This window comes from Herpailurus yagouaroundi, unplaced genomic scaffold, assembly GCF_014898765.1.
Source record: "Herpailurus yagouaroundi ecotype Mexico unplaced genomic scaffold, PumYag 29, whole genome shotgun sequence".
In the NCBI taxonomy this organism is placed as follows: domain Eukaryota; kingdom Metazoa; phylum Chordata; class Mammalia; order Carnivora; family Felidae; genus Herpailurus; species Herpailurus yagouaroundi.
In genome coordinates, this window is record NW_024412377.1 from 68,665,178 (window position 1) to 68,683,315 (window position 18,138).

At 41.8% G+C, this 18,138-nt stretch overlaps 1 protein-coding gene across 1 annotated transcript in view; it reads right to left on the reverse strand.

The window, feature by feature from the left end:
• Window positions 1-16,590, reverse strand: part of CAMK4 (calcium/calmodulin dependent protein kinase IV) — a 228,927-nt gene extending 212,337 nt beyond the window's left edge. The window contains exon 1 of the mRNA XM_040446869.1: window positions 16,106-16,590. Within this exon, the coding sequence (XP_040302803.1) occupies window positions 16,106-16,266 (161 nt within the window). The 5' untranslated portion in view covers window positions 16,267-16,590. The remainder of the gene's footprint in view (window positions 1-16,105) is intronic.
• Between the last annotated feature and the right edge of the window lie 1,548 nt (window positions 16,591-18,138).

An 18,138-nucleotide genomic window follows, 5' to 3' on the forward strand; every position in this document is an offset into this window, starting at 1 on the left:
TAGTATTCCCTGATGATTGTTTGTATCTCTGAGGGATTGGTTGTAATAATTCCATTTTCATTCATGATTTTATCTATTTGGGTCATCTCCCGTTTCTTTTTGAGAAGCCTGGCTAGAGGTTTGTCAATTTTGTTTATTTTTTCAAAAAACCAACTCTTGGTTTCGTTGATCTGCTCTACAGTTTTTTTAGATTCTATATTGTTTATTTCTGCTCTGATCTTTATTATTTCTCTTCTTCTGCTGGGTTTAGGCTGCCTTTGCTGTTCTGCTTCTATTTCCTTTAGGTGTGCTGTTAGATTTTGTATTTGGGATTTTTCTTGTTTCTTGAGATAGGCCTGGATTGCAATGTATTTTCCTCTCAGGACTGCCTTCGCTGCATCCCAAAGCGTTTGGATTGTTGTATTTTCATTTTCGTTTGTTTCCATATATTTTTTAATTTCTTCTCGAATTGCCTGGTTGACCCACTCATTCGTTAGTAGGGTGTTCTTTAACCTCCATGCTTTTGGAGGTTTTCCAGACTTTTTCCTGTGGTTGATTTCAAGCTTCATAGCATTGTGGTCTGAAAGTATGCATGGAATGATTTCAATTCTTGTAAACTTATGAAGGGCTGTTTTGTGACCCAGTATATGATCTATCTTGGAGAATGTTCCATGTGCACTCGAGAAGAAAGTCTATTCTGTTGCTTTGGGATGCAGAGTTCTAAATATATCTGTCAAGTCCATCTGATCCAATGTCTCATTCAGGGCCCTTGTTTCTTTATTGACCGTGTGTCTAGATGATCTATCCATTTCTGTAAGTGGGGTGTTAAAGTCCCCTGCAATTACCACATTCTTATCAATAAGGTTGCTTGTGTTTATGAGTAATTGTTTTATATATTTGGGCGCTCCAGTATTCGGCGCATAGACATTTATAATTGTTAGCTCTTCCTGATGGATAGACCCTGTCACTATTATATAATGTCCTTCTTCATCTCTTGTTACAGCCTTTAATTTAAAGTCTAGTTTGTCTGATATAAGTATGGCTACTCCAGCTTTCTTTTGGCTTCCAGTAGCATGATAAATAGTTCTCCATCCCCTCACTCTCAATCTAAAGGTGTCCTCAGGTCTAAAATGAGTCTCTTGTAGACAGCAAATAGATGGGTCTTGTTTTTTTATCCATTCTGATACCCTATGTCTTTTGGTTGGCGCATTTAATCCATTTACATTCAGTGTTATTATAGAAAGATATGGGTTTAGAGTCATTGTGATGTCTGTATGTTTTATGCTTGTAGTGACGTCTCTGGTACTTTGTCTCACAGGGTCCCCCTTAGGATCTCTTGTAGGGCTGGTTTAGTGGTGACAAATTCCTTCAGTTTTTGTTTGTTTGGGAAGACCTTTATCTCTCCTTCTATTCTAAATGACAGGCTTGCTGGATAAAGGATTCTCGGCTGCATATTTTTTCTGTCTAGCACACTGAAAATCTCGTGCCAACTCTTTCTGGCCTGCCAAGTTTCAAAAGAGAGATCAGTCACGAGTCTTATAGGTCTCCCTTTATATGTGAGGGCACGTTTACCCCTTGCTGCTTTCAGAATTTTCTCTTTATCCTTGTATTTTGCCAGTTTCACTATGATATGTCGTGCAGAAGATGGATTCAAGTTACGTCTGAAGGGAGTTCTCTGTGCCTCTTGGATTTCAATGCCTTTTTCCTTCCCCACTTCAGGGAAGTTCTCAGCTATTATTTCTTCAAGTACCCCTTCAGCACCTTTCCCTCTCTCTTCCTCCTCTGGGATACCAATTATGCGTATATTATTTCTTTTTAGTGTATCACTTAGTTCTCTAATTTTCCCCTCATACTCCTGGATTTTTTTATCTCTCTTTTTCTCAGCTTCCTCTTTTTCCATAACTTTATCTTCTAGTTCACCTATTCTCTCCTCTGCCTCTTCAATCCGAGCCGTGGTGGTTTCCATTTTGTTATGCATTTCATTTAAAGCGTTTTTCAGCTCCTCGTGACTGGTCCTTAGTCCCTTGATCTCTGTAGCAAGAGATTCTCTGCTGTCAGCTATACTGTTTTCAAGCCCAGCGATTAATTTTATGACTATTATTCTAAATTCACTTTCTGTTATATTATTTAAATCCTTTTTGATCAGCTCATTAGCTGTTGTTATTTCCTGGAGATTTTTCTGAGGGGAATTCTTCCGCTTGGTCATTTTGGATAGTCCCTGGCGTGGTGAGGACCTGCAGGGCACTTCCCCTGTGCTGTGGTGTCTAACTGGAGTTGGTGGGCGGAGCCGCAGTCAGACCTGATGTCTGCCCCCAGCCCACCGCTGGGGCCACAGTCAGACTGGTGCGTGCCTTCTCTTCCCCTCTCCTAGGGGCGGGATTCACTGTGGGGTGGGGTGGCCTGTCTGGGCTACTTGCACACTGCCAGGCTTGTGATGCTGGGGATCTGGCGTCTTAGCTGGGGTGGGTAGGCAAGGTGCACAGGGGCAGGAGGGGCAGGCTTAGCTTGCTTCTCCTTAGGTGATCCACTTCAGGAGGGGCCCTGTGGCAGCAGGAGGGAGTCAGATCCGCTGCCGGAGGTTTGGCTCCGCAGAAGCGCAGAGTTGGGTGTTTGCGCGGAGCGAGCAAGTTACCTGGCAGGAACTGGTTCTCTTTGGGATTTTGGCTGGGGGATGGGCGGGGAAGATGGCGCTGGCGAGCGCCTTTGTTCCCTACCAAACTGAGCTCTGTCGTCCGGGGGCTCAGCAGCTTTCCTTCCCTTTGTCCTCCAGCCTTCCTGCTTTCTGAGCAGAGCTGTTAACTTATGACCTCCCAGTCGCTAAGTCGCGCTTGCTGTCGGAACACAGTCCGTCAGGCCCCTCCGCTTTTTGCAAGCCAGACTCGGGGGCTCTGCTTGGCCGGCGAGCCGCCCCTCCGCCCCAGCTCCCTCCCGCCAGTCCGTGGAGCGCGCACCGCCTCGCCGCCCTTCCTACCCTCTTCCGTGGGCCTCTAGTCTGCGCTTGCCTCGGCGACTCCGTTCTGCTAATCCTCTGGTGGTTTTCTGGGTTATTTAGGCAGGTGTAGGTGGAATCTAAGTGATCAGCAGGACGCGCGGTGAGCCCAGCGTCCTCCTACGCCGCCATCTTCCCTCCCTCCCACCAAGTCAAGCTTTTTAAAAAGAATGATTCCTTTCAAAAACAAAACCAGCAGAGTGGGAAAAGCTAGGAAATATCCCTTTCTGCTAAACCCTGTCCTAGATATCACAAATGTCAGCATCTGTATGGTCTGCTAATAGAAGTAAAAATGAGCAAACATAACAGTAAGTACATGTTTCTAACAAGAGGAGGCATTTAAAAAGCACAGAAAAAGAACAGAAATTATCCAAGGATCTTCTGACACATTTACAAAGACTTTGGAGCTCAGAGCCCTACGTAACTCCCAAACCTTCTCTGTCTCCTGAACACATAGTAAGGATCTAAAGCAATTATCCAGAAAATTCAACTGGAAGAAAACACAGATGCACAGATGCTTGTGGCTGTAAGGGACCTTAGAGGTAAATGGTCTAATCACAGAAGGTCACACTATTCCATCAGTCCTTGGGTTCAAAAGGACTTTCCATTGCAGAAGCCGCAGTGGTGCAACTGACTCACCCAACAAGTATTTACTGAGTGCTTACTATGTGTCAGACATTGCACTAAGTGCTGAGGACACGGCAGTGTGTGAGGGGACAGAGACCCAGCCTACAACAGTTTACACTCTAAAGAGAGGGACACAGGCATTGAATAATTTCACAGTGTACTGGTTTAGCAGAGGGTTTCAAAGGACAAACATCCTGAAGAAAGAGAAATTTAAGTGCTGCTTGTTTTTCTGCTATTCACCTAACTCCTCCAATATTTATGATTCACTCACTATTCCTCAAACATTTATGAAACACTCATGGGGGAGCAGGTAGTAGCCGATTAAGAAAGAACTGACTTAGTAGTGGAGATAAAAGATGAATAAGATATAGGGTTCCTAAAGCATAAGAGACTCTTAAAAACTGAGAACAAACTGAGGGCTGATGGGCAGTGGGAGGGAGGGGAGGGTGGGTGATGGGTATTGAGGAGGGCACCTGTTGGGATGAGCACTGGGTGATGTATGGAAACCAATTTGACAATAAATTTCATATATTAAAAAAAAAAAGATATAGGCTTCCTCTGCCCAAGGCACAGAGGCTCCGGTAATGAAGAGCACACAGCATTTACCTATCGGGCAATAAATATATAAAAGATATGAGTGCAGGAGCACCTGGGTGGCTCAGTTGGTTAAGTGTCCAACTCTTGGTTTCAGCTCAGGTCATGATCTCATGGTTCATGAGTTTGAGCCCCGCATCAGATTCTGTGCTGACAGCTCGAGCCTGCTTGATATCCTCTCTCTCTCTCTCTCTGCCCCTCCCCTGCTCACTCTGTCTCTCTGTCTCTCTCAAAATAAATAAATAAACTTAAAAAAAATTTTAAATAATATGAGAGCAGGGAGGTAGAAGAAACCTGCTCCCTGGGGTAGAATGACTGTCCTACAGGGATCAGAAGGATATTTCAGGGCATTTAACAAAAGAAAGTTTCATGCACAACACCACAGAAATATGAAGGGGTCCACAGAGATTTATGGGGTCCTTGAGGCCAAGACAGGCATAGTGGAAAGAGAACAAACACCTGAGTATGACAAACCTGTGTTTGATTCCCCTCCCCAGCTGCATGAGCTTGGACAAGCTGCTTGAACATTCTGAGCCTCAGGTTCCTCATCTGAAAAAACCGTGCCGGTGTGCTCATCTTGTTGTATTACTGAAATAATTAGCAAGATACCTAAGACAGTAAACCACAAACACCAAACACTCTGCGCCGATAATTAGAAAAGGAAGCGGTGTGGAATGAGACTGGCAGGCAAGTTGGGGTCAGACTGCTAAAAGCTAGACTATGGTGTTTATCCTTACAGATACCTAATTTGGAATCATTATCCCCTACTCTCAACTTGTGTCCTGTCTGGGGAATGCTATTAAGCACATGTGCCAGCTTCAGAGCAGAGTTTTTGCATACATGATCTAATTTCATCATCATAGCAACCTTGGGGAGGATATAACACCATGACCTTCATTTTACACTGAAGGCTAAGTGAAGTTCAGTGTTATGCCTAAAGGGACACAGCCATCAAGTAGCAATTTGCTCCTGCCTGTTTTCCTGCCCACATCCTGCACCATCTAGTTTCATGTCTTCTCTTAGTGGCTGCCTTACTCAGCAATCCTCCTTCACCTCACTGACTCAACTGTTCAGAATGGCCTGCTTGCTGTCCAGCGTGGAAGCCGCCCTAAGTAGCTGCCTTGCCCACCTCTCCCCTTGGGTTATGGTTCCCGGGGAGGATAACTCACTCACTCACTCCCCTCCACTGCCTAGGCGCCTGCTCAAACCCGGACTGGTGCTCTGCTGCCCCCTCCTGGCCTGGGCCGGAACCTCAACTGCTCCCTGGGGTCTTCTGCACAATCCTGTCATTCCATTTCCTCAGTATCTCACGATTTGGAAGAACTGTACTGATTTGCTGTAGATTATCCTGATACTTTCCTCAGCTCTCTATTTAACTAATGTGTCATACACACACATGAAAAGCTCTGTTTATTATGGTTTTAGTTTGCTTCTAGCTACAGGTTACACTCAGGAGAGCTTCTCAAGTGTTTACCTCATTGAATATTATTAGCTTACATGTTCATGTTCAGGGGAAAAGGAGAGGAAGGACTCAGAGTCCTTTAGTGGAGACACTAAAAATGTTTCCGCTCACACAAGAAATCTTCAGAGGCCTATTATGATTGAACACTTTAGGCCAGGCTGACTTATTGAATTACATATTTTGAATTTGGTCACATTTAATAATACAGTCTTATTTTCTCAGTGGTTACCTTAACAGGGAGTTTTGGGGAAAAATACAAGATTCACTTGAATGAATAGATAATAGTATACTTAAATCCTGTCAAAGATTAACCTTGGACTGACTAGCTGTCACACCCAAGGAACAACTTTGTACGTCTGTTAGAGCCTCAGATGGAAGGCTGTCACTTAGTTAAAATAGTCACTAACTATTCAACACAGTACAGTCAGGCACACCAAGATAAAAAAAAAAAGTGCAATGAAGGAGAAAATGCAAGCAAAGGTCCCTCTTAAGCAGTCCATAAGGACTTGAAGTAGGGAGAAATCATTCAAATGCTGCACTGTAGATGGCAATAAATGTGTGATCACAGTTACAGGTTTGCAATCCCTTTCCTACTCTTCTTTGTTCTGGTTTGTAATACTAGTCAAGTTCTGTCTACAAGCATGACATAAGTTAAAGAAAGTACACTTTTAGCAAAGAATGCTACTGCAAACTAATAGAGAGAACAGTTAAAAACATGTCATGTCCATTACCTTTCTAGAAGGCCATTTCAATCAAAGGGTTGTTCAAGTCTAGCCTTTTTTATCTTTTAGGAAATATTCTGTATGTTCGCACCTGGTAAATTTTTCAACCATATGACCCTGAAGTATGACTTAAGAAGTAATTAAGTAATGACAATGCATTTGTTAACAGGGTTAAAACTCAGTATCTGAGCCCTAATGACCACAACTCTTCAAGCACTGACCACCAAACACTCAGCTGCCTACGACAGCAGTTGTAAAATATACCATGAAGGAAGACAGGTGTATTAAAATTGAGGTTCTTGCAAAAATATGAATTTGGTGCTCAACAGTAAGGAAAAGCAAAATTCATTCAACCCTCTGCTTGATGGGCAAGCTGTATTCTTTTTCTCTTCTCTGCTATATGACTTCTTTAGTTACAAATGCAATAAGTTCTTATCAAAACCTCTTATCAGATAGTCTTAAAATGCATAACAAGTGCCTATATGTACCCACTTCCTCTTTCTGCACAAAGACACATCTTGCCACATGTTTTCTTTTTTGTTTGCATTTTTATCTATATATCTGCTTTAAAGTCATGTTCATAAAATAGAACGTTATTTAAATATAAGTAAAGAAACTGATTTAGTATCCACTTACAACTACCATTCTTTGATCTAATAATCATCCAAGAAGATGTTTGTAAGAACATGCTCCCAAGTTATGTATATTTATGTACTCACAGATGATATACATGTACTACTGAACCCATCTGTAATGAGCTTTTTAAGATATCTAAAAGCAAAAATTAAAAGCAAAATTTAGAAATAGATTCTCTAATACTTTCTTATAGCACACCCTCTATGTGGGCATCCCATTTTACTCAAAATATAAGTGACCGCTTTTGTTTAGCTCTTAAGTCTACTCAAAAGAAAAAAGAAAAATTCTATTTTTTCAAAAGATTGTTTATTTAAACAGAGTCTCAATTTAAAGGACATTAATTAGTCTACCTGAGATTTATGCATGGCACATAGAAGGATTCTTCAATATGCAGATAATATATTAGTCAACAGAGAAATTCATTAATTACACTTTACTAGTGAGGGGCAAATCTTTTATCAACAGTTTATTTAGCATATTTTTTTTTTTACTTTTTTTATTTTTTTGTGTTTTACTTATTTTGAGAGAGAGCATGAGAGGGGCAGAGAGAGAGAGGGAGAGAGAGAATCTCAAGCAGGCTCTGTGCTGTCAGCACAGAGCCCAATGCAGGGCTTGATCCCACAATCCATGAGATCATGACCTGAGCCAAAATCAAGAGTTGCCACTTAACCGACAGAGTCACCCAGGTGTCCCAGCATATTATTTTGTAATGCACTGTCACTTCAAATACAATAGAAGAAAGAGCAACATGAAATCTATTTCATTATGAAATGTGAAATAAATTATCCTCCAAGAAATAATCTCTGGATGTGAACACTTATTTTCAAAGGCATAAATGATGAATGGAACTAGCCAACTTGCCACGTGCGTAAAAACTGTTAACTGTTCCAGTTTCAACAGATGTAAAAAAAGGAGGAGTCTGCATTTAATACTTGTGCCCACTTGAAAAACTAAGATCAAGTTGACATTTTCAAAGTGAAAGGGAGATTCAAGGTAGTTTCTTGAATAAATGAAGTCTTCATATCATTTTAACCTGAAATTTTCTGGTTACTGAGAGGAGTAGGATTGTAACTTAACTGTTCTAGGTCAGAGTTCAGCAAATCACAGGCCAAGAGCCTAATATGGCAGTCACTTGTTTCTGTACAGTCTGCAACGTAAAAATAGTTTTTACATGTTTTAATGGATTTTAGAAATCAGAAGAATAACATTTTGTGCTGTGAAAATTATATGAAATTCAAATTTCATGGTCATAAATAGAGTTTTATTGGAACATCACCATGTGCACCTGTTTCTGTGTTGTCTATGGCTGTTTTCACTCAGCCATCACAGAGTTGAATTGCCACAGAGACTGTATGGTCCACCAAGCCTAAAATATTAACTGTCTGTCCCTTTATGGGGCTCTTTATTAGGTCTAGGTAATTGCTCTCAATTACTTCCATCCTACACTTCCCCTTTCTTATCTCATCCCAGGTTGTGGGTGTCTTTCTCCCTTCCTTCCCTCCCTCCTTCTCTCCATCCCTCCTTCCCTCTTACCATGCGTTAATGGCAAGTTCTAGTCCCACAACATAACCCAAGATACAGCTACTTATATGGCCACCTTTTGTTCTCATAATGTTTACTTTCTCTTTATCTGCAATTTTGGTTTTCAATTGATAAAGACACAGTCATGTTTTTTTTACAGGCTCTCTTTGGCCTGACATCAACTTACCTTCCCAACTTTATCTTTCATGACAATAGTCATGTTTTATAAAGTTTGAAAAATAAAATGTGTATCCTGCACTTTTCTGCCAGTTTTTGCCTTTCCTTAGAATGTACTTTTTACCTGGTATGCCCTTCACCAAAGCTCTGTTAAAATCCTGCTGAATTTCAAGGTTCACCCCCTTGCATGAAGACACCGCAACCCTCCCCGTAGGAATTAATCACTCCATCTTTAGACTGCGGAGATTGTCTGATCCCTATCTCATATAGTTTTACTTATTTATCTCAGATTAAATTTATTGTTGTAAACTACACATCTGGAAGCTAATATATAGTGTTCTGCTCATCGTATTCATTCATAACCCAGCCCCCTTGCCCTGCCACACACACTACCAATATACATTGCCTAGTTCATAGTTATGCAAAAGGTGAGAGCTGTAACAGAGAGGTCTTTAGGTGGCACAAAGGCACTGAATTAAATAGCAAAGAATAAAAAAATGAGAACCTCATTCTCTTTTCAACTGTTTTTTCCATTTTTCTGATTGCATCACAAAGAAATCCTCAATTTGTGCTACTGTGGTTTTACCACTGCTAATCTTTGATAATCTCCCTTTTTAACAAAGAGAGAACAATCCTAAGGCTTGGAGCCTTTTGCAAAAAAACAGTTGTAGCCCCAGTTTAATAAAACTGCTTTGTTTTTATTGCAATTCATTTTTATAATTTGCTTCTATTTATGGCATGAATACAACTTAATGAAATTTAATTTCAATTTACTGAAAATAAGTACTCTCAATTAGTAAATTTAGGTTAATTTTTAGACAAAAAATATTAAGCAAATTATAGCACAGGTGATAAGCACATACGACAAAAATCTTAATGGTATTACATAGAAATGGGAGAAACATTTGGTTGTAGCAGATACTCAATAAAGTCAAAAGATTTCAATCCACCAGCCTCCTTGTTAACCTTCTACATAACTAAAGAAACTCACGTAAGAGACTACCTTCAAGCTTCTGAAACAGTGGTTCTTAACAGAAAAGTGGTTCTTCAAGCTTCTGAAACAGTGGTTCTTAATATATCTAGAGATATATTTACTTGTCATATCTTGGGGGTTACAAGGGAGGGTTGCTTTTATCATCTAGTAGGTAGAGACTAGGGATACTATTAAACATCCTACAGTGCAAGGAGAGCCCCCACAGAAAGAATTATCTGGCCCCAACAGTCTATGGTGCCAAGGTCAAGAAATCCTGCTCTAAGAGAAAAGAGAAAGTTCTACATGTACCATCCTTTGTCAATTGTTATAAATCACCCTGTGTTCAGCACTGCTCCTTACCTTATATGCTCTTTGCCATTGGTAAGATTACTGAGGAAAATCTCCCACCCAAACCTTTCAGTTTTATATCATCCATACACCCACTGCCCCCAATTAGCACTCAGAATTTAAAGATGGACTTTATTGGAGAGTCCACATCCTTTATGTGCTAACAGTATACTCTCAATATGTAGATCTAACTTCCTCATTAAGCCACAGGAATTATGAGATTTTCAGATGACCCTTACCCAAGAGAACAAAAAAAAAAAAGACTACACTAATTTGAGTAAAACCTTGATTCTAGCTAGCTATTAATTTCATGATTTCACTTAAAGTTATTCTTTGGCCTGATTTATATGGTTCAGGGACTCAAATATATTTTGCAGAATAAACCTGACCTTGAAATTTAAAAAATTCAATTTTTTATTGGATATATTAGCTATGTTAGCTTTCCCAAAAGGGAGTGTAAGCAGACCTTTTTTTTTTTTAAAGAACTACTTTTTAAGCTAGACAAAAAACCAAACCAAAACAAACAAAAAACATTGACATAAAACAACTAGTAATTGAAATAACTATCATTTGGCACTTTATTCTCAAATGTATTACTGCAAACACATAATACAGACATTTATTCTGAGTGTAAAGTGTTTACAAGAAAGTTCTTTGAAGCTATTTTGTGGTTAGTGTTTTGTTTCTCTTTCTGTCTCTCTTTTTTTCTCAAGTAAAGTTCCCTAGAACAGTTTAGCAGTAAATAGCACCTGTGACTTATTTTTTTTTTCAAATTAGGAGTTATTTTTACTCTGTAACTGTATTTAAACATGGAAAACTAGTGTATTCTTAACGTAATGACCCTATCATAGTCGTCGTTTAATTTTGAGGCTCTTTACAATGACTGTATTTCCAAATTTAGCATTTACTATGTACTAACTTTAGTGGTTAGAATACCTTGGAGGCATTTTATGCCTTTACATTCAAGTTGATTTAACTCCTAATTCTGAGATGCCTGTGGTAAAATGATAGTGAAGGTGAAACTGAATCCCTTTCATTTCAGAGCCACAAAGCTCTCTGCCAACAGAAAAGCAGCATTATTTTCAACACCTACAAGCTACAGAGGTGACAGTTATCAGGACTCCCACTGTGAAGAAAGAAAACCAGCACACAGTGAGATTATGGTTGCACAAATTTTAGGGACAAGATAAACAAGCCACCAGATTTCCCTTTCCCTAGGGTCATGTACCCTGTGCCTGGCCCAATTCATTATCATTCACTCACTCCCTCTAAAATCATTTGTTGAGCACCTGCTGAGTAATGAGCACTGTGCTGGGCACTGAGCACATGACAGTGAGGCAGCTAAATCCACAGACTACCTCCTGGGAGCTTACAGTCAGTGTTCAAGCATGTGCAGTCCAGCTTTCTACTCTCCCACTTGCAATCTCGCCTCTCACCATGCTCCTGAGTCAACTGCATGAGAAAAGAATTGGAAGCACAGAGAACAACAGAGGGACTGAACAGTTATATTTTTAATTTCTAGTCAGATCCCCAAAAGAGCTTAAGACATTAAGCACAGTGTGGGTAGCAAGAGATCCGTAACCAGCAGTATATTCTGGATCTGCTGTGGGGTCCTAAAGGACACTGTGGGGGGAAAACCAAGGGTATGAGAAGTACTGGCTAAAAATGGCTCAGGAAGGGCCTCGAACAAAGAGAGAGAAAGGGAAAGAGAGGATCTGGTTCCTCACCAGCCAGGAGCACTGGTTAGAATGCTTGTGTTAGAAAATGCATACTTTCCATGTTTCCTTACAGGAAGTATCAGCCGGCCATTACCCAGGGCCAGGGTTAAGTGTTACCAAGTGGAATACACAAGTGTTTAGGCCTTTGAATTCCTCCCCTATACAGTGACTGTGTTCCTGGCCTAGCCTCCTGCCCCTACCCCCCACCCCCCACCCACAGTTATTTCAAAGTATAGTGCACCCAGCATATCTTGGGGAGACATTAGAGTTTTTCCAAAATATTTGGAAGGGAAAACCCAATGAGGACCTGCAGACAAAGACAGAACTTTTCTCTATAGAGATGTGCAAATGGAGACCACACAGTGTTACTAGTTGGTCTGCAGGGCATTTTTCAAAAGGAGTCTTCCTCATGTTTTAAACTGGCATACACAGATTTATGGCCTAAAACAGCATTTTCACACTGAGTCACAATCCATTAGTGAGATGTGAAATCATGTGGATTCAGCCAATATTTTTTAATGAAATAGAATAAAATCAAATAGCATAGAATAGGAAATATTAGACTACATTGTTGGTAATAAGAATATACATTGTTTTATGAAACTTGTTTCCATTCTATACACACATACTTTGTATTCTATACATACCTATATCTCACTATCTAAATCTGTTTGGTTCCTAAGCAATAATATATATTGCAAAGGATCCTATAAAACTCTGCTTTAACTCGGTTGCCATATAAATGTACTCTCTTAAACTGAACAGCAGTTTTGGTGGGGGGAGGAGGGGGCGGGAATTGAAATTCACTAGTCTAAAGAAACTATAGTTAAGTAGAATGGAAATTTTTAAAAAATTTATCCCAAAATAATTTAACACACTCTTCTTTTGTACTAATTATGTTTCATTTGGTTTCCCTAAACTTTTGTGTATGGGGATACATCTAGTTTTGCTACAAACATTCTTTCAGTCTCCTGTTACAGAGAGAAACACAAGGTGGGAAATAACTAAAAACAGGACATGGGTTTGGATGCACAAGGCCAAATCCCCACCACAGGGCAGCCCAAGCCAAATCCTGTCCCTCCATGCGCCAAACCACTGGACAGAATCTGGAGAGAGGCAGGCTCTTTTCTCCCATAGAAAAGCTTTTAAAATGCCAATTTCTCAAATCACTGGGCAAAGGACCAACTGCTCTCTAGGACAGGGAGCCCTAAAAAGGATCATGGCCAACTTATATTTATGAGCAGAACTGAATGTGTTGGGTCATCAAGGTTTTTGTAAACTTTTTAACAAACTCTATAAACAAAGCAGTATTTTCAACTGTGATTTTAGAAAAATTAAATTAGTTTGCCTGATACTCTTAAATAATCCTTCTTACCCCTACTCCTCACCCTTATCCATATATATCTGTATATATTAGAGAGAGAATAAAATAAAATAAAATAAAATAAATAAAATAAAATAAAATAAAATAAAATAAATAATAAAATAAAATAAAATAAAATAAAATAAAATAGCTATCACATGGCCTTGCGCTACCTGTGAAACAGTGCTGCCAGCACTATCCAGAGGCTTCAACTAGCTTTTATTGAGCTCCCTACAATTTCCAAATATATCCTCAGGGTGTGTTTCCCTAATAGTCACATGTCCAATCTTAATTCAGGACTCACCAGCTTGCAACAGATAATTGTAACAGAGGAATGACTACTTACAAATGAACTTAATCTAGTGGGACTGTCTACACCCTGGAACTAACCACAATGGCGCCCCACAACACCAAGATCATTATTCCCCTAGCATCATAATGACAACTGTGTTACTAATGAATTAACTATTTTGGCCTTAGAATCACCAACGTCAGGCAGATTTGGCCCAAGACTGGGAGTTAAGAGAGTAAAGGCTTAAAACCAACTGAGTCTCAACTTTATCATGAGTGGAGGAAGAAAGAGGATTTTTGTCAGTCAATATCTACAATTATAATTTTTTGCATTCTCTGGCTATATAGATTCTCAGTAATTATATCTGTAACATTAGTTGCTTTAAGGTTTAGGCTTATCTTGTTGAAAAAAATAACTTTGATCATTAAGTGACATTTCTCAAAGTCTCAGCCAAATGGAATAAGCATGCACCTTGCCCATACTGCCAGCTACAGAGAACTTACCCAATACACATGACTACCGAAAAGCAGCAAGAGAAAGAATTTTTAGATCTCTCAAAATATTTTAATTCTGTGATTTTCAAGGTAATCAAACAACTTTGCAGAGTGAGAATCTTAGCAATATATAAATGATTTATATTTGTGTTGCAAATTTTACTGCAATTATAGCACAAAGCTTTTTTCTTTTTTTAAAATAAACTTCAAGTTCCTTAGGTTTTCCCTATGAAGTCTACCATCCCATAGACAGGTACAATTGGCAGTTTATTTCTTTTTTCTAACCACTTTTCCATTCCTCAAATTAAGGAAATTTCTTGAGTTTCCTGATAGCAAACCCTATTCATAAAGACATCATGTGCTAATGATAAGTCCGAATCAATTAGAGGCCTCTGGGGTAAATTTACTCAGAAAGCAGTTAGATTTGGTGGTGGGGCAGTCCCTTTAGCACCAGGAGGCACTTCCTCTACGAGGTGGCAGTTTCTAAAACACCACGTAAACAATTGTAAGAAGATTATCTCTTAAATCAGAAATTTACACTGCTCCAGTGCAGCTCACCACACAATTGTAAGATTCAAAACTGAAAGGAGACACTTCACTTCCAACCTACTAATGAATGCACACAACAGCACATCTTCAGATGAACAATGAAAATTTTGATCAAAGTAGGCTATTTATATACATACTGTTCAATGCCCAAGTATTTTAGAACATTTTTATTATTTTTTTTAAATTTTTTTTTCAACATTTATTTATTTTTGGGACAGAGAGAGACAGAGCATGAACGGGGGAGGGGCAGAGAGAGAGGGAGACACAGAATCGGAAACAGGCTCCAGGCTCTGAGCCATCAGCCCAGAGCCTGACGCGGGGCTCGAACTCACGGACCGCAAGATCGTGACCTGGCTGAAGTCGGACGCTTAACCGACTGCGCCACCCAGGCGCCCCAGAACATTTTTAAACAATGACAATTAAATTTTCATTCTGAAGTTTTGCCTTTCTTGCACACCTTCTGTATTCCACGAGCCATTAATAGTAGTGGCAAATGGAGGGGGGGCAGGGTAGGTAATCCTTACACATTCCCACCAAGTACCAACATCCATAATCCTGCACTGTGGTCTCCAATTGCATTAAAAAAATTGGGGGGGGGGGCCCCTTATCTAAACTCTTTCCAACAAAAAGAGAGTAGAAAATGAAATTGCAGAGAAGTATTAAATACAGAAGCTTCAACTTGTCAACATTGAAATTACATTTTCAGATTCCCTATCATAAAAGGCCTGGATCTAAAATCAGTGTTGAGAAGAATTTTTACCTATGGATAACAGAAAGGCAAGAAGGAAAAAGGAAGAAGAGAAGGGAAAAAAAAAAAAAAAAAAAAACCAAACCAATTTCCAGTGGATAAAAACATGAGAACATATGGCATCTTCACATCGGCCAACCGCTTTCTACCTGTTTGGATCTTCAGAGGAGGGATGAGGGACATTTCTGCAACCCCAGAGAGATAGCTTTCTGCATACATAATTTAAATAAATCACTCCAGCATGAAAGAAGAGCAGCAGAACTCTTCTAATTACCACTGCCTGGACCTCATGTGCTGCTTTTTCTTTAAAGCCACACTAGTTCATTATTCTGCCTTCAACTCTCTGAAATGATTCATTCCCCCCTTCACTCCTGAGCAGACTCTGCAGGGAAGCTAGTATTTAAGTTTAATTTCTAGTGCCACTTGCTTTGGAGAGTTGGATGAGAAGAAGAAGGAAGAATCTAATTTAATAATTCTGTCACGGTTTGGAGGCGCACCCTCCGCCCCTACCCCAAAAAAATAACTCGACAAACAAGACCCTCTGGCAAGCTATAATCGTGAGCGAAGACACCAATCGGGAAAGGAGGGCCCACGTGTGGTGGGAGCTGTCACCCAAGGCAAGTGGCAGCCGGCGAGGAGGAGGGAGAGAGGGCGGGAGAGAGGCTGCTGCTTGCAGCTGCACCGGCCTGGGCGCTCCGAGAGAGACCCGACTCCAACTGGAACGTGCTTAGCTCTCTCCTAGACACTAGGCGGGGAGAAATCAAAGGGCAGGGAGGCTGGATCCCGCGTCTTCGGGAGCTGTCCCTCCGAAAGAAAGGGACAGCCCCCGGAGCGCGCCGCGGGCTTCCCCAGAAGCCCGAGCTCGCGCGCAGGACGCGCGGCTCCACCACGTCCAGGGCGCCCCCCGCCTTACCGTCCCAGCTCCGACTCCACCTCGAAGAAATCGCTCAACGCATCCCTGTTGGAACCTTCGATCCAGTAATCCGGGAGGAGGCTCCCGGCTCCTGGGGCCACACTGGCGGTGACCGAAGAGCAGGACGAGGAGGAGCACGAGGGCACCGTGACTTTGAGCATCTTCGCGGCGGGACTCCGGAAGCCGCCACCACTGTCGCCGCCGCTGCCGGAGCGAGAAGCCCCGCCGCCCGCCGCCGCCTGCGAACGCAGGAGCAAGAGGTGGCGTCCTTCACACACACGCACACACCCACCGCCGCCGCTGCCGCCGCCTCCCCCGGCGCCCTGGGCCGCGCGCAGGCTGCGGCTTTCCTCCAGCACGCTCGAGAGGGAGGGAGGGAAGGAGGGTGGGTGGAGAAGGGGGCGAGGAACCGGGAGAGGGTGTGGAGGGAGAACCCGGTCGCTGTCAGCCGGAGAGGAGAGGCGGAGGCACTGCAAAGGAGAGAGATTCCCTCCCCCTTCTCTCCCTCCCTCCCCACGTCCCCTCCTCCCTCCGCCGAGCCTTTCCAGCCCCCTCCCTTTTTTCCTTTCTCCCTCCCAGGCTGTGGCTGCGGCGGTGCCGGCAAGGGCGGCTCCGGATGCGGGAGCTTGGGGAAAGCACGAGGACCAGAGCATCATCCCACGCGCCCTCCCGCGGGAGCCGGGAGCCTGGAAAGGTCCGCTCGCAGTGGGACGCTCGCTCCAGGAGTGGCGGGCGCCCCGCGCTCTCTGGGAGCACAGGGCTCTGGACCACCTAGCAGAAGGGTGAGAAAGCGACCTGACTGTTGTTGGCGCCACTCATCCCTCCCTGAGCGCGTCCAGGTGGCGAGTCCCTCCCACCTAACACCAGCCTTGTGCGTCCCTCTGTCAAAGCTTATACTGGCGGCTGGGGAGGGTGCCCTGTGGTCGCCGATTTCCCAAGGCTCCTGTGCCCGGCCCCAGGGAAAGCTGGAGGATAAGGAAGCACCTGGGTCCACAGTGACCTGACTCACCTTTGAGTGAGTCTTCAGTTGGATGAGATGCTAGGGTGCTGCCACTGGCACTGCCTCCTTTAGCACTGCTGGAGCTCCTGAAAGGGCAGGTGTTTGCCTTCTCTAGTTCACTCCCAACCCTGAAGCTAGAACAGAAATGATCCAGAGAATTACAGGTCTGGAAGGGCCCTCTGCAAGCCTTAAGGCAGGACCTGTTCCCATTCATGACAGAGAAGATTGCTACATTTAAAGCACTTTCCTCCTCCCAAGAGATGTGCCCCATCACAGGCATTCCACTGGCTGTCTGCCAGCCTTCAGGCTAGTCTTCCAAATACTGGTTAAATGTATATCATTTATATTTCTACCCTTGAAATTTTTCTTTCCAGATTTCAGCAAAGATAAACAACAATCAGTCATATTCTGTAATATATCTTTATAAAGTTATTATATCACACCTATTTCTGACTAAATAACTATGAGGCCCTTTCTTTAACCTTTCCTTCACAGGTGTTACTTTCAGTATTATTATTTTTTACTTTCCTCCAACATGCACTAAACTCTTCTCATGTGTTCCCATCCCTGATAACACGGTAAACACAGTCCATATTCTCCTATAATTTATTGATTTATTTCTGGTTCTTAAAACCTTTCATGCTATATTAGTGAACTACAAAAAAAAAATCACCAAATAGTGATAGGAATATGATCCTTAGTTGATTGGAAATGAAAAAATAAATATAAAAACTATTCCTCACAGGTAATTTTATGAAGATGAAAATATGCTCAATTTACAAATGGACTAAAAATAGTAAGCATATGTACATTCATACAAATTCAGTGTCATTTTCAGACTGAAAATGCTCATGTGACATTATTTTTCAGAGAATGAACTCCATAATCTTCATGTTATAAAATCAAGTTCATACGCAAAGCAAGTAAATTCTAGTTCTCATGAAGTAAGTGTCCCTTGGCTTGCACTGTCTGGTGGAGGAAGAGCATGAAGTGGTTGCTAGGCCATTTTTATTCACACTTCTCTGAGGCAAGT